Source organism: Gymnoscopelus microlampas (assembly GCF_963454915.1).
Source record: "Gymnoscopelus microlampas genome assembly, chromosome: 5".
Classification (NCBI taxonomy): Eukaryota; Metazoa; Chordata; class Actinopteri; order Myctophiformes; family Myctophidae; genus Gymnoscopelus; species Gymnoscopelus microlampas.
Window position 1 is genome coordinate 53,912,568 of NC_139942.1, and position 22,954 is coordinate 53,935,521.

General features: G+C 42.2%; 1 protein-coding gene across 1 annotated transcript; it reads right to left on the reverse strand.

The window, feature by feature from the left end:
* Positions 1-1,449: 1,449 nt before the first annotated feature.
* Positions 1,450-22,087, reverse strand: ankrd33bb (ankyrin repeat domain 33Bb; the record flags this gene model as incomplete). The annotated part of the gene is made up of 5 exons (XM_084057004.1): positions 1,450-2,127; positions 12,343-12,506; positions 13,244-13,384; positions 17,056-17,185; positions 21,587-22,087. The coding sequence occupies 5 exons, from the start codon at positions 22,085-22,087 to the stop codon at positions 1,450-1,452; spliced, it is 1,614 nt and encodes a 537-aa protein (XP_083913130.1).
* Between the last annotated feature and the right edge of the window lie 867 nt (positions 22,088-22,954).

Sequence of the window (22,954 nt, forward strand, 5' to 3'; positions counted from 1 at the left end):
AAAATTGAGATTTAAAAAATACTATAATTAGAGGCAGTCTTGGGAGATACTGTGTGCAAGTGCAAATGTTGGCCTAAGGGTTGCTGCTAGAGGAAAGCCCATGGGGTCACCTGTAAACAAGTATGGTTCATCCTCCAGGGAACATGAAGGTGAACAGTACATTCCATGGCAATCAAGCTAGTGTTTGGGGAAATTCTTTTGGGGGGGGGGGTTAAAGGACAGATCCTTAGAGCCCCGCCACAAGGTGGGGCTAAAAAACAATCCCCAACGGTTTTGTAAATGGTGCTTTTTACATAGATTATGCATATACATAGAACCATGCAAGGCACCAACCTGCTCATCGGGAGCAATTAGGGGTCCAGCATCTTGCTCAAGAACACCTCAACAGCGACTCTAGGGGAGCCCGGGATCGAACTGGGAACCTCTCGGTTTGCCATCCGTCCCCTCTACTACCGGCCACTCTTCCGGCCACTCTACCCCTGACCTGGGGTGAAGAGGGTTGGCAGCCCAGACCACTTCATCCGTGAGGAAGAACTAAAAGCTACAGGCTGCGGTGAAACCTGCAGGGAGGGTTTAATCCACCACGACAGGGTGAGATGTTTGTGCCCAGCAGCAACGACGACGCAACGCACAGAAAATCCCCTACTTCTCCTACTCCCCCGTCTCTAACCCAACAAGAGACAGTGGGGGCAGTTAGCATGCCACTTATTGGACACAGGCTGGGCTCTGATCAGCCTCGGTCGGGTCGTCTGGAGCAGTGGTTCTCAAACATTGTCATGTCAAGGACCCCCAAATTGTCACTTATTAGCCCGCGGACCCCCATTTGACAAGATATGCAAAAGGACCCCCATAAGAGAAGATTTTTACGGCTCTAGCAGTGATTCTCAACCATTTTCATTACAAGTACCCCCAGTTTGACATGCATTATTAGGCTACGGACCCCCATTTAATGGCATTTCTATCTCTTGGACCCCAATTCATATTGTAAAATCAATGTTAATGTAACTCTGAGAGTGTAACAAATGCCATACAGACCTTCCCCGGCCTTCCTTACACGGCCATGGATTTTGTTTGGTTGGAACCAAACAATTTGGTTCCATTTGTTACACTCTCAGAGTTACAGACCCATATGGGTCCATTTGGTTCCTATCCATCATTTAGCTGGGGACCCCCTGGAACTCCCTCAAGGACCCCTGGGGGTCCCCGGACCCCACTTTGAGAACCAATGGTCTGGAGGAGGATGTCTGTTGCAAGACCCCGAAAACACCCAGTGACTCCAGGAAAACAACACCGATGATGACGTGCTCAAGTTTGTGCATCGGTTGATGTCTTATCAACATGGAGAAATCCCATGGCTGAATCAGGGAATCAGGGATTTTTTTTTTAATGGCTCAGGATGGGTTCACATCCTCTGGGGATCACATCTCTTTTCTCCTCCCTCCATCATAATCACCTCCTCCGCAGCAAGGGCAGCAACCGCTGCCTCTCCTCCTCCTGCCGTCGCTCCTCCCTCTTCATCTTGTAGTTCCACTTGGGGACCTGAAGGTGGCCGACGCCCGCCCCGCCTCCCCCACGCCCCCTCCTGTGTGACCGCCTCTCCGGGGTGAAGGTAACGCTGGGCGCCTTGCAGAGCATGACCTTGGGCACGACTTGGCCCGGCCGCACGCTGCTCCGCCGCATCATGTTGAGCGGCAGCAGGCTGGCGCGCCGCATGGCCATGGAGGAGACGGCCGCCACGTCCTGCAGCAGCTGCGGCTGCAGCGAGGCCCGGCGCACCGTCTTCTTGGGGATGAGCTGCACGCGCGAGTTCTGGAAGAGCCTCTTGTAGATGTTGAGGCGCTCGGGGCCCTGCCGCTTCAGCTCCTCCAGCCGGCGCTTGCGCAGGATCTCCTGCACGGCGAAGCGCCGCCGGCCGATGCAGGGCGCGCCGCCGCCGCGGCTCACCGTGTGCGCCGCCGTGGCGATCAGCGGCGAGGCCAGGCAGGTGGTCACGCGCACCATGTGGTCCAGGACGCCGTCGTCCACCGGGTCGATCTTGTTGGAGAAGCGGCAGAAGGAGCAGCAGAGGACGAGGTCGGCCAGGCGCCGCCAGCAGGGCCGCGGCTGGCAGGCCCGCGCCACGCGCTCCTGTGGAGGAGGAGCCAAACACACAGAATGAGTTATTATTTTATTTAAGGATGACTAGAGATACAGCATCATGGTTGTATATGCCTCCACCAACCAGTTGATATTTACACGCTGTGTCTGTCTACACTCAGTATACAGTATGTCAGTGGTTTTCAACCTTTTTCATGCCAAGGACCCCTAAATTGATATACATTTGGCCACGGACCCCCATTTGAAAATGTTTTGTGCCAAGGAGAAGCAAAGATATCAGTTAATTTCCACTTTAAAAAATATAAATATTCAAAGATAGGCACACTTTTTCAATGTTTTTCAAAAATAGCTGATCTACAAGCTCATAGCGCGGCACTCGGTGCCGCGCTATGAGCTTGTAGACTGCTATTTTTGAATAGCCAAAGCTAAGTGGTTAAAATGATTGTGACGCTATGTTCAACTAATTTCGCTGGGGACCCCCTGGTACTCCCTCAAGGACCACTGGTGGTCCCCGGACCACTGGTTGAAAACCCCTGCAGTATGTAGTTCATGAGGTCTTTGGAATTTCATTAAAGAGCTAGACCACTTTGGTAGAGGTTTGGGTTGTGTCGTTACCTTGCCATGATGTAACTCCAAAGGTGGGCATGAAATCTAAATAATTACTCCATTGATTAGAAATCGATCATTCAAAATATATATTATGCTCCTCATTGACTTACATTGTACAGTGAAACAGCTCTCAAAGTCACTCTTTTAGCACGTAAACAAACACAAACAAAGTTGATTCAGACAATATAGAACATCATAGAGCTTTTTTTTATGTTAACATCCTGTTGATTTTGCTATTTTAACAGGAAGTTAACATTTTTATTTAAAAAATAAACAGTACTGGGTTTGGTGGTGTTCTGTATTGTCCGAATCAACTTTGTTTGTGTTTGTTTACGGGCTAAAAGAGTGACTTTGAGAGCTGTTTTACCGTACAATGTAAGTCAATGAGGAGCATATTTTCTTTAACATATTTTGCAAGGTCTCAGAGACATTGACCTTTGACCACCTATTTCTAATCAGTTCATCCTCGTGTCCAACTGGATGTTTGGACCAAATGACATTCCCCCAAGGCCTTCAGGAGATATCGCATTCACAACTCTGGGACGGACGGACCAACCGATGGACGGACCACCAGGAAACATACTGTAATGCCTCTGACCAGGGACTGCTGCCCGTGGAGGCGTAAAAACAGTTATGAACCAGATGTATAATCAGCAAATATTTGATTAGTAGCTAACTCAAGATCTACAAACTGTTCACATTTATTTTCAGCGCGTTAATTTGTTTTTTTTCCCAATCCTTTGTTTTCCCAGCAAATTATTCTATAAAGCAATGATTGCTTAGAATCTTAGATAAAGAACTCTCAACATTATTGCGTGTGTATTTATGTTAGAAATCTTCTGTTATCCCGCACAAACGCTGTAGTTCAATATGAATAATTAAGAACACATTCTCAGTATGGTGACGGTTCTGTTTTGAGGGAAAACAGTGTAGTGATTTAAAGGTTGGGTAAGTGATTGTTAAAATAAGTGTTCAATGGCTCTATATTCTGATAGTACTCATTGCTATATACTAGAGAGTTTGCTCAGCAGCTCTCCATGTCTCTCCAGCTCTTTAGTAAACAGAAAAAGCATTGGTAGCACTTTACAATAATGACCCGTTATAAAGCATTTATAAACGTTTATAAGTAGTTTGTAGACTATTAACAAATCATTAACAACCTGTTTGTTGACATTTGTAAATGATTACTAAAACCTTTATAACTACAGTTACAAATCATTTGTAAAGTATTAGTAAGTAGTGAACTATTCATCAATAAGCCATTTATATACATCTGTAAAAGATTATTAAATCATTTGTAACGACCCATTCTAAAGCATTTATAAACGTTTATAAGCAGTTTTTAGACTATTAACAAATCATTAACAACCTGTTTATTGACATTCGTAAATGATTACTAAAACCTTTATAACTACGGTTACAAATCATCTATAAAGGTATTAGTAACTATTCATGAATAAGCCATGTATAATACATCTGTAAATGATTATTAAATCATTTGTAACTGATGTTACATAATATATACAAGCTATTGGTAGCTTGTTCATGTTTAACATATGCTTTGTTAAACATTCCTAAAGTATCTATAAATCCTTAGTACATGTTATTATGTGCCCTATAGTAAAGTGAAGACAGTTCATCATTTACAACTGTCTGTTAATGTGTTTGTTCATGTTTAACATGCTTTGTAAAACATTCCTAAAATATCTATAAATCCTTTGTACATGTTATTATGTGCCCTACAGTAAAGTGAAGACAGTTCATCATTTATGACTGTCTGTTAATGTGGACTTTCTCCTTACCTGTTGCAAACTACCTGGCTTTCATGAATGCAGACACCAAACAATTACTAGAATTATCATTCATGTTAAGCAAATGATGCGTAAGACATTCGTAAAGAGTATGTAAACCATTTGCAGACGTTATCATGAGCCTGAGCCTAGTTGCTTCTTTTGGGCTTGTTTTCATAGACCTGTCCGCTTGTTTCTTTTGCAAAATCTGGCAACACACTGATTACCTGCATTACACCTGCAGTAGCCTACTAGGGAGGAAGTGAACTGTGATGCAGTTGCAGACTGGACAGAAATATGTCTAATTCATGTTTTATGTGTTTTAACTGTCTTGTTGCAGGTGATCGAGGTAACATAAAATGGCTAATCTTACACACATGAAGTAGCATTATGACTAGGGGGTATTTTGATGGTGGCTGTTTGTATCCACAATGTTTGTTTTGATGTGTAGGCTATTACTAGCCTACACATCAAAACAAACATTGTCCTCCATTGCTTAGCAGTTTAGCTTAGCAGCTAAAGCTAACTTGCACTGGGAGGTGGTGACTGCAGAGGCTCCAAGCTGCTACTCTGTGATTCTGTTGTGATTAATTTCTTTGTTTAAATGTCAGTGTGTGTGCTGTGGCCAAGAGTTGCTACATTTTATATCTTAATAAATTGTTGTATACTTGTATACTATATAACGTTACCTTTGCCACTTTTTGATGTCACATGTTTTACTAATCACTGTTAAACATGAAATAATAATGCATAGTCTTCACTTTACAACAAGGCCCATGATAACGTTAGCAAATGGTCAACACACTCTTTACGAATGTCTTACGAATCATATATTAAACATGAAAGATAATTCTAGTAATTGTTTGGCATCTGCATTCATGAAAGCCAGGTAGTTTGCAACAGGTAAGGAGAAAGTCACATTAACAGACAGTTGTAAATGATGAACTGTCTTCACTTTACTATAGGGCACATAATAACATGTACTAAGGATTTATAGATATTTTACTCTACTCAGAGTCATAAGTTTACAAAATGTACTAAAGTACAGTGAACGTCTGTGCGGTTTGTCTTCATCACTGAAAATAACGTACATGTAAACTGATGTCATGTGCAGTTGGGGTGAAGAAACACAACCATTTCACTCCTAATAATACCTTTTTGATTTGACATCCTGACTTGCTACTGTAGCTGAGGCTTGAATCTGTTACCTGCGGCTCACTAGTCAGTGACTCTATCCATTCACCTACAGCTGTTTCCTTGGAATCTGTGGTTCTGAAACGTTTTGTTGTCAACCCCCCAAATTGACATGTATTTGGGCAGTGGACCCCAATGTGAAAAGATGTAGTGTCAGGGCCCCCCATGAAAAAGATTTATATTTATGCTGTAACACATTTTTTTTAAAGTTATTTGTCTTGTTTGTTGTTCAAGTCAAAGCACCAGGAAGGCTGTACTTGTCAGCCATCTGTTAGCTCAATGGGTTGAGACACAGTATTCATGATCCAGAGGCCATGAGTTCAAATCCCATTGATGTCTTTCCTATGATTCTTTCCTTTGCAGACTGGCTTCCAGAAGATCAACTGAAAAGTACCAGGAAGGCTATATTTGTCATCCAACTGTTAGCTCAATGGGTTGAGACGCAGTATACATGATCCAGAGGCCATGAGTTCAAATCCCATTGATGTCTTTCCTATGATTCTTTCCTTTGCAGACTGGCTTCCAGAAGATCAACTGAAAACTACCAGGAAGGCTATATTTGTCATCCAACTGTTAGCTCAATGGGTTGAGACGCAGTATACATGATCCAGAGGCCATGAGTTCAAATCCCATTGATGTCTTTCCTATGATTCTTTCCTTTGCACACTGGCTTCCAGAAGATCAACTGAAAAGTACCAGAAAGGCTGTACTTGTCAGCCATCTGTTAGCTCAATGGGTTGAGACGCAGTATTCATGATCCAGAGGCCATGAGTTCAAATCCCATTGAAGTCTTTCCTATGATTCTTTCCTTTGCAGACTGGCTTCCAGAAGATCAACTGAAAAGTACCAGGAAGGCTGTACTTGTCAGCCATCTGTTAGCTCAATGGGTTGAGACGCAGTATACATGATCCAGAGGCCATGAGTTCAAATCCCATTGATGTCTTTCCTATGATTCTTTCCTTTGCAGACTGGCTTCCAGAAGATCAACTGAAAAGTACCAGGAAAGCTGTACTTGTCAGCCATCTGTTAGCTCAATGGGTTGAGACGCAGTATTCATGATCCAGAGGCCATGAGTTCAAATCCCATTGAAGTCTTTCCTATGATTCTTTCCTTTGCAGACTGGCTTCCAGAAGATCAACTGAAAAGTACCAGGAAGGCTGTACTTGTCAGCCATCTGTTAGCTCAATGGGTTGAGACGCAGTATTCATGATCCAGAGGCCATGAGTTCAAATCCCATTGATGTCTTTCCTATGAATCTTTCCTTGAGTGGGTTCGATTCCCACTCCGAGTCATGTGTCCCCGGTAACTTGGGGCAACGGATAAATTGACTGATATCCTTCGTGATGCTTCCCTTTGCAGAATAACTTATAGAAAAACAAGTTAAAACCACCAGAAAACCTGTAACTCTCAGCCAACAGCATAGCTCAACTGGTAGAGCGTCTGTCCAATAACATGACTTGACTTGAGTGGGTTCGATTCCCACTCGAGTCAAGTGTCCCCGGTAACTTGGGGCAACGAATAAATTGACTGATATCCTTAGTGATGCTTCCCTTAGCAGACTAACTTCTAGAAAAACAAGTTAAAACCACCAGGAAACCTGTAACTCTCAGCCTACAGCATAGCTCAACTGGTAGAGCGTCTGTCCAATAACATGACTTGACTTGAGTGGGTTCGATTCCCACTCGAGTCAAGTGTAACTTGGGGCAACGGATAAATTGATACCGGGGAAACTTGACTCGAGTGGGAATCTAACCCACTCAAGTCAAGTCATGTTATTGGACAGACGCTCTACCTGTTGAGCTATGCTGTAGGCTGAGAGTTACAGGTTTCCTGGTGCTTTTAACTTGACTTGAGTGGGTTCGATTCCCACTCGAGTCAAGTGTAACTTGGGGCAACGGATAAATTGATACCGGGGAAACTTGACTCGAGTGGGAATCTAACCCACTCAAGTCAAGTCATGTTATTGGACAGACGCTCTACCAGTTGAGCTATGCTGTAGGCTGAGAGTTACAGGTTTCCTGGTGGTTTTCACTTGTTTTTCTAGAAGTTAGTCTGCAAAGGGAAGCATCACTAAGGATATCAGTCAATTTATCCGTTGCCCCAAGTTACCGGGGACACTTGACTCGAGTGGGAATCGAAACCCACTCAAGTCAAGTCAAGTCATTGGACAGACGCTCTACCAGTTGAGCTATGCTGTTGGCTGAGAGTTACAGGTTTCCTGGTGGTTTTAACTTGTTTTTCTATAAGTTATTCTGCAAAGGGAAGCATCACGAAGGATATCAGTCAATTTATCCGTTGCCCCAAGTTACCAGGGACACATGACTCGGAGTGGGAATCGAACCCACTCAAGGAAAGATTCATAGGAAAGACATCAATGGGATTTGAACTCATGGCCTCTGGATCATGAATACTGCGTCTCAACCCATTGAGCTAACAGATGGCTGACAAGTACAGCCTTCCTGGTACTTTTCAGTTGATCTTCTGGAAGCCAGTCTGCAAAGGAAAGAATCATAGGAAAGACTTCAATGGGATTTGAACTCATGGCCTCTGGATCATGAATACTGCGTCTCAACCCATTGAGCTAACAGATGGCTGACAAGTACAGCCTTCCTGGTACTTTTCAGTTGATCTTCTGGAAGCCAGTCTGCAAAGGAAAGAATCATAGGAAAGACATCAATGGGATTTGAACTCATGGCCTCTGGATCATGTATACTGCGTCTCAACCCATTGAGCTAACAGTTGGATGACAAATATAGCCTTCCTGGTACTTTTCAGTTGATCTTCTGGAAGCCAGTCTGCAAAGGAAAGAATCATAGGAAAGACATCAATGGGATTTGAACTCATGGCCTCTGGATCATGAATACTGAGTCTCAACCCATTGAGCTAACAGATGGCTGACAAGTACAGCCTTCCTGGTACTTTTCAGTTGATCTTCTGGAAGCCAGTCTGCAAAGGAAAGAATCGTAGGAAAGACATCAATGGGATTTGAACTCATGGCCTCTGGATCATGTATACTGCGTCTCAACCCATTGAGCTAACAGTTGGATGACAAATATAGCCTTCCAGGTAGTTTTCAGTTGATCTTCTGGAAGCCAGTCTGCAAAGGAAAGAATCATAGGAAAGACATCAATGGGATTTGAACTCATGGCCTCTGGATCATGAATACTGCGTCTCAACCCATTGAGCTAACAGATGGCTGACAAGTACAGCCTTCCTGGTACTTTTCAGTTGATCTTCTGGAAGCCAGTCTGCAAAGGAAAGAATCGTAGGAAAGACATCAATGGGATTTGAACTCATGGCCTCTGGATCATGTATACTGCGTCTCAACCCATTGAGCTAACAGTTGGATGACAAATATAGCCTTCCAGGTAGTTTTCAGTTGATCTTCTGGAAGCCAGTCTGCAAAGGAAAGAATCATAGGAAAGACATCAATGGGATTTGAACTCATGGCCTCTGGATCATGAATACTGCGTCTCAACCCATTGAGCTAACAGATGGCTGACAAGTACAGCCTTCCTGGTGCTTTGACTTGAACAACAAACAAGACAAATAACTTTAAAAAAATGTGTTACAGCATAAATATAAATCTTTTTCATGGGGGGCCCTGACACTACATCTTTTCACATTGGGGTCCACTGCCCAAATACATGTCAATTTGGGGGGTTGACAACAAAACGTTTCAGAACCACAGATTCCAAGGAAACAGCTGTAGGTGAATGGATAGAGTCACTGACTAGTGAGCCGCAGGTAACAGATTCAAGCCTCAGCTACAGCAGCAAGTCAGGATGTCAAATCAAATAGGTATTATTAGGAGTGAAATGGTTTTGTTTCTTCACCCCAACTGCACATGACATCAGTTTACATGTACGTTATTTTCAGTGATGAAAACAAACCGCACAGACGTTCACTGTACTTTAGTACATTTTGTAAACTTATGACTCTGAGTAGAGTAAAATATCTATAAATGCTTAGTACATGTTATTATGTGCCCTATAGTAAAGTGAAGACAGTTCATCATTTACAACTGTCTGTTAATGTGACTTTCTCCTTACCTGTTGCAAACTACCTGGCTTTCATGAATGCAGATGCCAAACAATTACTAGAATTATCTTTCATGTTTAATATATGATTCGTAAGACATTCGTAAAGAGTGTGTTGACCATTTGCTAACGTTATCATGGGCCTTGTTGTAAAGTGAAGACTATGCATTATTATTTCATGTTTAACAGTGATTAGTAAAACATGTGACATCAAAAAGTGGCAAAGGTAACGTTATATAGTATACAAGTATACAACAATTTATTAAGATATAAAATGTAGCAACTCTTGGCCACAGCACACACACTGACATTTAAACAAAGAAATGAATCACAACAGAATCACAGAGTAGCAGCTTGGAGCCTCTGCAGTCACCACCTCCCAGTGCAAGTTAGCTTTAGCTGCTAAGCTAAACTGCTAAGCATGGAGGACATTACTAGCCTACACATCAAAACAAACATTGTGGATACAAACAGCCACCATCAAAATACCCCCTAGTCATAATGCTACTTCATGTGTGTAAGATTAGCCATTTTATGTTACCTCGATCACCTGCAACAAGACAGTTAAAACACATAAAACATGAATTAGACATATTTCTGTCCAGTCTGCAACTGCATCACTGTTCACTTCCTCCCTAGTAGGCTACTGCAGGTGTAATGCAGGTAATCAGTGTGTTGCCAGATTTTGCAAAAGAAACAAGCGGACAGGTCTATGAAAACAAGCCCAAAAGAAGCAACTAGGCTCAGGCTCATGATAACGTCTGCAAATGGTTTACATACTCTTTACGAATGTCTTACGCATCATTTGCTTAACATGAATGATAATTCTAGTAATTGTTTGGTGTCTGCATTCATGAAAGCCAGGTAGTTTGCAACAGGTAAGGAGAAAGTCCACATTAACAGACAGTCATAAATGATGAACTGTCTTCACTTTACTGTAGGGCACATAATAACATGTACAAAGGATTTATAGATATTTTAGGAATGTTTTACAAAGCATGTTAAACATGAACAAACACATTAACAGACAGTTGTAAATGATGAACTGTCTTCACTTTACTATAGGGCACATAATAACATGTACTAAGGATTTATAGATACTTTAGGAATGTTTAACAAAGCATATGTTAAACATGAACAAGCTACCAATAGCTTGTATATATTATGTAACATCAGTTACAAATGATTTAATAATCATTTACAGATGTATTATACATGGCTTATTCATGAATAGTTACTAATACCTTTATAGATGATTTGTAACCGTAGTTATAAAGGTTTTAGTAATCATTTACGAATGTCAATAAACAGGTTGTTAATGATTTGTTAATAGTCTACAAACTGCTTATAAACGTTTTTAAATGCTTTAGAATGGGTCGTTACAAATGATTTAATAATCTTTTACAGATGTATATAAATGGCTTATTGATGAATAGTTCACTACTTACTAATACTTTACAAATGATTTGTAACTGTAGTTATAAAGGTTTTAGTAATCATTTACAAATGTCAACAAACAGGTTGTTAATGATTTGTTAATAGTCTACAAACTACTTATAAACGTTTATAAATGCTTTATAACGGGTCATTATTGTAAAGTGCTACCGAAGCATTTTCAGGTCTGGATGCCAATTTCATCCAATCAGGAGAGAGAACTCACACAGGATACAGGACAAACTTGGATGTGAATTTGGAAGTGATGATGACACATTTGGCTGAATTTGGCAACCCACCTGAGAATGTATTTTCTGTCTGTTTATTAAAGAGCTGGAGAGATGGGGAGACCCTCTGTTACTGATGCAATGATTACTATCATCTCTGTGTGTGTGTGTGTGTGTGTGTGTGTGTGTGTGTGTGTGTGTGTGTGTGTGTGTGTGTGTGTGTGTGTGTGTGTGTGTGCGTGCGTGCGTGTGCGTGTGCGTGTGTGTGTGAGTGGTGAAAAGTAAATCATTACATTTACTCAAGTACTGTACAATTACTTACAAGTACTTTATTTTACTGGAGTATTTCCAATTTTCAGTAATTCACTTCTACTGCACTACAGCTCAGGGGCAAATATTGTACTTTTACTCCATTACAAGTTTTTGAAACCTTAGTTACTAGTTACTTTGCAGATTTTGATTATTATTACAAAACATATATGACCCACTTCAGCTAAATTTAAACTTTGGCTATTTGAAAATAGCAGATCTACAAGCTCACAATGCGTCGCGATGCGATGCATTGTGAGCTTGTAGATCTGCTATTTTTAAAATATTTATATATATTTTATATATTTGAAAACTTGTGAAATGGGACATTGTGCATAATGAGTACTTTTACTTTTGGTGCTTGAAATATATTTTGATGGCAATACTTTTGTACTTTTACTCAAGTAAATTTTGATTACCATACTTTTTGTAACAGAGTTTCTAAATTGCAGTATTGATGCTTTTACTTAAGTACAAAATATAAGTATTTTTTCCACCACTGCAATCATCTGTGTGTGTGTGTGTGTGTGTGTGTGTGTGTGTGTGTGTGTGTGTGTGTGTGTGTGTGTGTGTGTGTGTGTGTGTGTGTGTGTGTGTGTGTGTGTGTGTGTGTGTGTGTGTGTTAGTGGTGGTTATATGAACCTCCAGCATGGGCCACTCCAGAGGGAAGGTGTCACAGAACTGCTCGGCACAGGGCTGGGCCATCAGCCTGTCCATCAGCCTGGCCGTGTCATGGCGGCCGGTGAACAGAGCCCACTCCCTCGGGGTCATCTTACGACCGTAGTCCCGGGCCTCCACCTCTGCACCTACAGACATGCAGAGGAAAGCACATGGTCACGTGTGGGAAGTATAGGTCACACAGGTCACCCCATGGAGACTTGAATTCATGGATATTTTTTTGTTTTTGTCGCTTTTCTAAGCCAATAATTTGATGACCGGCAGTGGTTCCGGTAGGAGACACAAAGAGTCTCCTTTGTGTCTCCTACCGGAACCGCTGCAAGTATGTAGTGGTTGCCTGAAATGAACAAAAAACATGAATTTACACAACGCTGATGATAGTCAGTGGAGCTATCTATGAAATCTATGATTTTTTTTTATCTGCAACACGATTGTAAACAATGTAGCGGGCGTCCCTGCTTCATCTCGCTCTCAGCTAAGGGGTCCTTGGCCTGAACAATGTTGAAGACCCCTGCTATAGATCGTTTGTTCAGTAACAGGAGTCTCCATGTCTCTCCAGTTCTTAATTAAACAGAAAATGCATTTTCAGGTCAGGATACCAATTTTATCCAGGATAGAGAAATCAGTCAGGATACATATTAAACAAGTGCAATTGGAAGTGATGACACAAATAAATGAGCAGACAACATTGGAACTGGAACACTATAAAAATGCTAAAGCTGATAAATGGGTATACTCTCTGCTGATTGGGTGAAATGTTGTGACCTACCTGAACCTCTTTTCGTTAAAGAGCTGGAGAGACAGGAAGACTCCTGTTATTGAACAAACACTAAACAGCAACGATATGTTTGACCATGTTTTTTACCGTTTAACATGAGGGCTCTGACGCAGTCGGCCCGGCCCTGCATGGCGGCCTTCATCATGGCCGTGAAGCCGTGGCAGTTCCTCCTCTCGATGTCCAGGCCTGGGAAGTAGTTCAGCAGGTAGTTGGAGATGGTGATGTGACCTGTAGGAGTCAGAGAACAAAGAGAAGTAGTTCAGCAGATAGTTGGAGATGGTGATGTGTCCTGTAGGAGCAGAGAAGAAGTCATTTAAAACCCATTATCTCATTCAATCCGGGAAAGCATCTTTGTCATTTGTGATGTCTTTGGCTATTCAAAAATAGCAGATCTACAAGCTCATAGTGCGGCACCGAGTGCCGCACTATGAGCATGTAGATCTGCTATTTTTTAAATCGTGAAAATGTGTGTGAATCTTTGAATATATATATAGATTTTTACGGCGAACATTTGTCAAAATGTTTTGTTCCAGGGACCCACAGAAGCAAATATTTGAGTTACAAATGTTTGCTTTAGAAAATATATTATTCAAAGATTTGCACAAATTCTCAAGATTTTTGAAAAATAGCAGATCTACAAGCTCATAGCATGGCACAAAGTGACGCGCTACAAGCTTGTATATCTGCTATTTTTTGAATTGCTTAAGTATACAATAATGTTTTTTTAGCTCAAATCTAAAATGACAAAAAAATAATGGGTTGAAAGGCCATAAAACACTAGGCTGATTATGTAGTTTGTTTTCCTTCACAGGTTACAAACTACAGAAGGGTAAAAGCATTAAACCTTATTAGTATAGTTAGTACACCGTGATGTAAACAACACAGCAGCTGCGGCTAATACAATTATTTGTTGCTTGTTGAAAATAACCGTCTTTCGAGCAAAAATAACGTAAAATCAGTTTACTTTCGGATAGCGATGAAGTGTAAATTAGGCTTTTAAAAAGCACTGTGCTGTTGGTGTGTTGACTCATTTTCTCATTTCACCATGAGGTGTTGTGAAGTACTTTGTCATGAAGGGGGATCAATAGTGCCCTTAATGAGGCAGAAAATGAAGAGCTGTGTGTTGCTATTCATCATCGTTAGCACATGAGAGTGGAGGGTTCCAGGGTTTGATGCATGCGGCTGCATCGCTATTGAAATTAGCTGTGATGATTCTAAAAAGCCCGAGTTATAGCCTTCGTCCTACGCCGGTGTCTCACACCGAAAGTATTGGCCGATATACATGCTCACGACGTGGCGAGGATGCGGCGCGTCGTGAGCTTGTATATCGGTTATTTGAAGGGCGCCACACTGTCGTGTGACGAGGTATATATTGGCTAGCAACAAAAAGTTGCCTGTTGTTGCTGTTGTTGTAAACATTGGGCTCCAATGATCTGCTTTGTGCTCTTGTTTGGTCCCATTTGGGAGTTTTCTGGCTCCATTTGCTGCGACAGATTCAAGCGGAGGAAATGTGAAATATTTACATATGAAGAATCTAACGGGGGCTATTCAGCATCATTTGAATTTTTTTATATAACAAAAGCCTGTCACTTTGTTAAGTGCCTGCCACAAAGTGGAACTTGACATTTTTTTCTTCAATAGATTTTCATTGCAAAAAACTTTAAATCCAAGAACTAATATGCATGTATACGTGATATTATAATTTGTGATTTTACGCTTAGATTCCAGTTGTAGTTGCCTTCCCCGGGATTTCTTTCCGTCATGGTATATACGTAGACTGCATTTCTACACTGTATAGCACCTTTATCCAAAGAGCTTTACTTAAATGTTTATCCCACGATTTGTTCATTTTTCACCCATGTGCCAATTACGGAAGGTGTTATCCTGGGCGCTACTCTCCCTCTGCCAGCCTGGGGAGAGCCCAGAACTGCGCTCATGCTTCCTTCAACACATGAGGCGTGAGCAGGCCGCTTCTTATCACCTGACAGGGGGGAGTTTCCCCGGTAGGACGTATAGCGCGTGGAAGGAACATGTTATTCCAACCAGTTCCTTTCCCCTCCATTGGGCGCCCCGGCTGGTCTCAGTATAGAGACCAGGATTACTGCATGTTTTTTTGTGAGGGTACCTACCCTAGGCCGGGGACACGGGGAGAACATGCAAACTCCACACAGAGAGGCCCTTTCACCAACCCCACCTAGGGTATGGGCACTGATGACACGAAGGAGAGAACACGCCCACAGCGCCAACAGAGTCCCCGGCGGGAATCGAACCCAGGACCTTCTAGCAGATGACAGCACTATACCGATATATCAAATGACAGCACTATACCGATATATCAAATGACAGCACTATACCCATATATCAAATGACAGCACTATACCGATATATCAAATGACAGCACTATACCGACTGCGCCCCTTCCCCGGCATTTCTTTCTGTTATGATAGATGGACTGCATTTCTACACTGTATAGCACCTCTATCCAAAGAGCTTTACCATGCATAATATAGGGGTGATGGGCAACCTTTTCAGGATTTCTTTGTTTATTGAGTCATAAGCCCAAGCAGCAGATCACACACGATAGACTTTCCTGCCCGCAGGTCTTCACAACGTCTTCACGCTGAAGGAAGAAGGCCTTGCGGGCAGAAAAGCGTCCGTTGTGTGTGACTATGATCTGCTGCTGGGGCTTATGACTAAATAAACAAGAACTCCTAAAAGGATCAAGTGAGTGCTGGTGATCTTTTCTAAGAGACTATTTCTGCCAGAACCGTTGCACCCGGTAGACGTGAACTGTGAACTATTCTTCAACAATTCAATTACATTCACCCAGAGCCTTCTATTGGAGAGTTGCGTCAACGAGGAGGCAGAAACAGCGCCTGTCACGTGGTTCATGTAAACTCTAAATAGTGACAAACGCTCATAGACTCAGTGGTGTAAAAAGTACCTGCATGTTTTACTTAAGTAAAAGTAGTGTTGTTATATGAGTAAAAGTAGAAACGTATTGGCATCAAAATATACTTTAAGTACCAAAAGTAAAAGTACTAACATGTTTGAACATAGCAGATCTACAAGCTCACAAGTTGTTGTGAGCTTGTAGATCAGCTATTTTCAAATAGCCCATGTATAAAATAGAGCTAAAGTGGTTAATGTATGTTTTATAATATCATAATTTATATCTTAAAAGTAACTAGTAACTGAAGTTGTCAAATAATAACGGATGGCAGAGGCAGCCATGCAAGGGACCAACCTGCTCATTGTGAGCCAGAGGGCCACATCACATATACTGTCGGACAGACACCTCTTACTGTATGTCCATATTTTAACTTTTTTCGGCATTCAATGTCACACAAAAGTAGCAAAAAGTGTGACACGTTTTGAGATTGTAGATCTGCTATTTTTGAATTGGAATCCTGAATGTTTTATTGTTGCTATCTTTTAATTGGAATCCTGAAAAGGTAACATTTTTATTTAATTTCAAATGTATTTAGTTATACTTATGTTAACTTTATGAACTTAAATACAAATACATTGGACATAAAAAAGACAACTTGATTTTAATACTAGTCATTAAGCTACCAATATAGACTGAAGTAATTAAAGCTGGTCATGTTTGCAATTGTAACAGCTGAAATCAATAATATATCAGTATTCTGATATTTACCTGTGGGCCGCATTAAGTGAAGGTGGGGGCCGCATGTGGCCCCCGGGCCACCGGTTGCCCATGTATGAGTTAGACGTTCAGTCAGTCAGTGCCTTGCTCAAGGACAATTTGACACATTTCCCACTCTATACCTCCTGAGCCACCAACGTTACTCCTGTTATCATGCAAAACGCTCACATAGCATGAAATAGTTTTTTTAAACTACATTTTCTGTCTGTGAAAAAAAATGCTCAATTACCTGCTTGTGCTGCTGTGATGAGAGCGGTGTTCCCCTCGTTATCCTGCCAGTTGATGTCGATGTACGGACACTGGGAGAGCGCCATGACCACGTCAACGTAACCCGAGTAACACGCCACCATCAGTCCAGACTGAAACGACAAAAAGGTCTTTTTAGTGTTGATTGATTGATTGATTGAATATTCTATTAGACAAAAATGCAAAACAGCACGAGTACAGTCAAAGTCAAGTCCTTGCAGTCTTGTTTCCATTGGGGTCCTATGTATTCAATTGATCAACATACAAAAAATAACACCAAAATTCAATATCATCACAAATATGAAACATTATATGTACAAAGTATTCTCCTGAAAAGTGAACTTTCAGGGCTGTTTTAAAGGAAGCCAGTGAAGCACATTTTTTTTGAGGGGTGGGGTCAGGGCATTCCACACCTGGGTGGCAGTGCTGTAGAAGGAGAATTTACCCATGTTTGTTTTAAAGGTGGGTCGTGGTGGTACCAGATTCCATGAAATATCCATGAATCCACAAAACTCCTTATGAGCTCATAATACCGTACCGACATCATAGACTGACCTGGCTTAAAGGGGACACAGGCAGGCAGACAGACAGACAGACAGACAGACAGGCAGACAGGCAGGCAGGCAGGCAGACAGAGAGGCAGGCAGACAGGCAGGCAGGCAGGCAGGCAGGCAGGCAGGCAGGCAGGCAGGCAGGCAGGCAGACAGACAGACAGAGTTGCCAGACAGGGGTTAGGCACGGGTGCCAACGTTGGCACAGGGCAGGGGAGGGTGATCACTGGCACACTGGCATAAGTGTGAGAGAGAGGATTTTTCTTTTAAAATGAAATATTCAAAAAGGTTAAGTCAGTTAAATTAAGTCCCCTTCACATCTATATGCAAATTACACCCTGCACATAATTCTACATTCATACAAACTCCTAACTCTGACTAGGGAGGGAGTCTGGGAGATAGGTGGGTTATTGCTCAGTTGTAAGAAGAAGAACACTGTTCTCAAGCTCCAAAAAACCTAACTTTTTATTTATGCAACGTTTTGTCTTCATCAGGCAAATATTCAGACAGAAAAATAAAATTATGAATTGCCTTCTTTCTAAGCCAGTTGTTTCACTTAGTTTCTTGCTACTGTTGTCATTTTTTTTTTTTTTTATGCAGGCGTGGGATGTGCACACAATTCTCTCTGTGTTATTGCTCAGTTGGAAATATTTAATGTGGCTGTGGTGTCATAATTAGACTTAATGCTGATATGGCACACTGACTACCAAGCAAATGTAAACATGGCACTTCACGTCAAAAAGGTTGCCAACCTCCTGGTATAGACCAACATGCTGGATGTCGTACGGCGTAAGAATCAAGTTCAACTACCATGGCATTGTAATCTAAATCCTGTAGGCATAAGTAGCTGCAACCAAACGAGGTGACGCAACAGGAAGTGCAGTGTCACTGTCAGGTCAATGATAAAGGCTCATGTTCTGTACCCAACGTGGAGTAGATGTTCCAGTGATCCCTGGAACCGTTTGTAAACCTGGCGGCCCTATTCTGGGCATGTCATCATAGATGACATTTTTAATTGTATATCGTTGCTGTCGGGCAGAAACCTTGTATCTCCATATTTAAACTTTTTTATGTTTTGTTGTGAATTAATGCCCAACTTCATCATAGAAGAGTGATGCACAAAAGTAGTGAAAATAGCAGATCTACAAGCACACAAGGCAGAAACCTTCTATCTCCATATTTCAACCTTTTAGGTTTTGTTGTACATTAATACCCCTGCTTCATCATACAAGAGTGACGCACAAAAGTAGTGAAAATAGCAGATCTACAAGCTTGTAGATCTGCTATTTTCACTAATTATTGTTTTTAAAATAATAATTTAAAAAAAATGGTTTTGGACTTAAAGGTTTTCACCTGACAGCAACGATATGTAAAAAGTTCTAATGGTTTCAAATATATCTTTTTAAATGGTCAATTTGATTGATTTTTTTCCAAATGTAGTGAAAATAGCCGATCTACAAGCACACAACGCGATGCGAGGCATTTGTGAGCTTTTAGATCAGCTATTTTCACTCATTTAAATTGTTTTTAAAATAATAATAAAAAAGGAATGTTTTTTTTCCACCCGAGAGCAACGATATCTAAAAGGTTCTAATGGTTTTAAAAAAAAAAAAAATGTAACGGTCAATTTGATTTGATTTTTCCCAAAACAGCGAAAACAGCAGATCTAACAGTGAGCTTGTGGATCGCCTATATCATTGGTTCTCAAAGTGGGGTCCGAGGACCCCCAGGGGTACTTGAGGGTGTTCCAGGGGGTCCCCAGCTAAATGATGGACAGGGACCAAATGGACCCATATGGGTCCGTAACTCTGAGAGTGTACAAATGGAACCAAATGGACCCTAACGGGTCCATTTGGTTCCATTTGTACACTCTCAGAGTTAAATTAACATTGATTTTACAATATGAATTGGGGTCCCAGAGACATACATGCCATGAAATGGGGGTCCATAGCCTAATGCATGTCAAACTGGGGGTCCTTGAAATTAAAATGGTTGAAAATCACTGCTAGAGAGCAGCAAAAATCATCTATTATGGGGGTCCCTGGCTTATCTTTTCAAATGGGGGTCCGCGGGCTAATAAGTGTCTATTTGGGGGTCCTTGGCACAAAAAAGTTTGAGAACCACTGGCCTATATTTCCAGCCAACGCAACACCGTCATTCGATGGATGCTGAAGGCTTATTAGGCAGTTAAGAGCTGAGCCCTTATTTCAAGCTGCTTCTTGGGGGGTTTGCGTCGCTCTCTGTGCCATCGACACTCTCCATCTGTTCGCTGGAGGCTTAACCAACCTGCCTATAAGTGCTTCATGAGGATTTACCTCCACAGGACACCAAGTCCCCTGACCTCCTCAATGAGCAGCTATAGGAGCTGATCTGGAGTCAGTCTGCCTGGCCACACGTCCTAATGGTGTCTGCTGCTGGGAACGTTTTCCTGTGCTGACACGGGTTCAGTTTGAAACTGTCTGGTCATCCAGTTTGAACTCTCTTTATTGACTTTAGAGTTTGACTTTGCTACGCACCGGTACTCGCACGTTTTTACTCAAGTGAAAGTATCAATACTGCAATATAGAAGTACTTTGTTACAAGTAAAAGTCCGGAATTCAAAATTTTACTTTAGTAAAAGTACAAAAGTATTGCAGATCTACAAGCGACGCATTGTGAGCTTGTAGATCGGCTATTTTCAAATGGCCGAAATGTATATAGGGCTGAAGTGGTTTTGTAATAATAATCAAAATCTGCAAAGTAACCAGTAACTGAGGTTTTCAAATAATTGTAATGGAGTAAAAGTACAATATTTGACTCTGAGATGTAGTGTAATTGTACTAAAGTACAGTACTTGAGTACATGTACTTAGTTACTTTACACCACTGAAAAAAGCCATATACTGAGAAATGCGTCTGATCTTGATAATCAATAATTAGTCATGAATAATTGTTGTGATGTCTTGATTTCCTATCCTTGTTTACAGAATCCTCTGTGATCCTCTGTTTCAAAACATTATTATCAAATTCGTAGTAGCTTTAGTGGTCTAATCATTTAAATGTGGGCAACCCAGTTTTATGAAAAAGGTAGTGCACGCACATCCGTTGGTCCAGGTGCTTAGACAAACAAAGTATAATGACAAATAATAAAGTCTGCACACTGGTAGTTGCAAAAAGCTCCAGAATGTATTGCTCGTCAACGTTTCGGCCTGTTCAGGCCTTCAACAGGACATATACGTCATATATGTTCTGATGAAGGCCTGAACAGGCCGAAACGTTGACGAGCATTAAATTCTGGAGCTTTTTGCAACCCAGTTTTAGACATGAAAAATAGACATTTTGGGGAAATGCTGCAGACTAGCATTTCCCCAAAAATAAAGTGCTGTTGGCATGTGGCACTAATAGTTAAATCTGCAGCCCCCCCGTATCCCCAAGCATGTATTATCACCCATTTCGGATGCTGTCAATGCACTGAATGGGACATTATTGTCACGTTTAATCAGACTATTGATTGGTCTAAATAGGTGAGATACTGACCTACTGATGGGGCTCAGTAGGTGTTTTCCATAAAGTATCGTTTTGGACCGCGACGGATGCGCGCTGTCTCAAGCGAACTTGATCCACGAGAGGTGCCACCGAGCTAGCTAAAGCGAGCGAGTTGCCGTGCCGAGCATTGCGAAGTTAGCTTGATCCGACTCAGCGCCGTCCAAGTTATGTACCGATAGGCACAGAATGGTAAATCATATTTTGGGGTGAGCGTTTTCCCCAACTTTCATCAACCTACAGAATAACGACAAAACACCTACTGAGCCCTGTGGGTAGGTCAGTATCTCACCTACTTAGACCAATCAATGGTCTAATTAAACGTGATAATGTCCCATTCAGTGCATTGACAGCATCCGAAGCCGGTGGTATTTTAGGTGTATTATCTGATAAATGATCTCCCTCTCTTTCAGTGAGGGACACACTGTTATTGGACACCTACTCTTTTGTTCCTGTCCGTCTCCTTCACTTCCTCCTCCGTGACTCCTTGCCTGATCATGATCTTGACGATGATGGAGTTGTTGTTGCAGCAGGCCTTGAAGAAGGAGATGGCCTCCGGCTCGGGGCTCGGCGAGCGCTGCCACTGGCACGCCGCCAGCGAGTCGTCCGGCGGGTAGAAGGAGTCGTCCGAGATGATGCTCCGATTGTCCGCATCGAGCGAGTCGATGTCCAGCTCCTCGAACTCCTGGTACACCTCGTCGTCATCTTCCCAGTAGTTGGGAATGTAGTCCACGTCCTCCTCCTCCTCCTCGGAACCCTCGGACCCCTCGGACTCGCCGTCCACCGTGATGATGGTGGGCACGTCTGCGGTGATGGGGTTCCTGGTTCCTGGTTCCAGGTTCCCTGTCTCCCCCATCCCCACAGCACCACCGCCTCTTGCCATGCCATTCTGCTGAGCTTTCAAGGAACCCTCTACGCCTGGGACCTCCGTTGTCAACACCATTTAACCCAAAAAACGTCAAATGTGTGTCCACTGTACCACCGCGATACACGCTCGAATCCTGCCATGTGCCGGCTCCTGGTGCCTCCTTACATGACCCGTTACCCCAGTCGCTGCTGCCAGGTCTCCCTTCTTGCAGGTGGTGAAAAAGTTGGAATCCAAAAAGCAGGGTTCGACAGATGGCTGCAGCAGGAAGTCCTTGAGGTTCACTGGACCTGCTACCAGGCCTCCTCCATGGTCTCAGGTTGTCATTGGCGGCAACAACAACAGAACGCAGAAAAACAACAAAAAAACACACAAAAACAACGTAAAAAACAACACAACATCGTCTAGAAAATGTGTGACCTCTACGTTATCCCAGTGACCAGAAGCAATGCACAGGTTGAATTGTACACTCAAAAGAAAACAATAAATTCTCTGCTATTCATAGGAAAACAGACAGCCTTGAACGCTTGATGCATTCACTATAGAAGAGCTCCATTGTGATCCCTGATAGCAACGTATTCCTTCTTCATGGTGGCTCCAAATCCTACTGTTTCTATGTGCCATGTGGCGTTCTCTGAAATCTCCTTCACTCCACAACCGTACCGGCACTTTGATTGGGAAATCCAGCCCTTAATTAAAGAGTAGCTACAGATAGTTTTGTGGGGGAAGCATCACTCCCTTTGGTTGGAAGACTGCTTTAATCACCAACAGCAGTGTAGACTCCTGTTTGTTTCCATGTTGGAGAAACGTTGGCTTTCTTCCAATGATGGCCAGCAATGACGAGAGCAAGTGCTCTCTTGAACTGACACTTGATAATCCCTTTAGTCTCTCTCTCTCTCTCTCTCTCCCTCTCCCCCTCTCTCTCTCTCTCTCTCTCACACACAC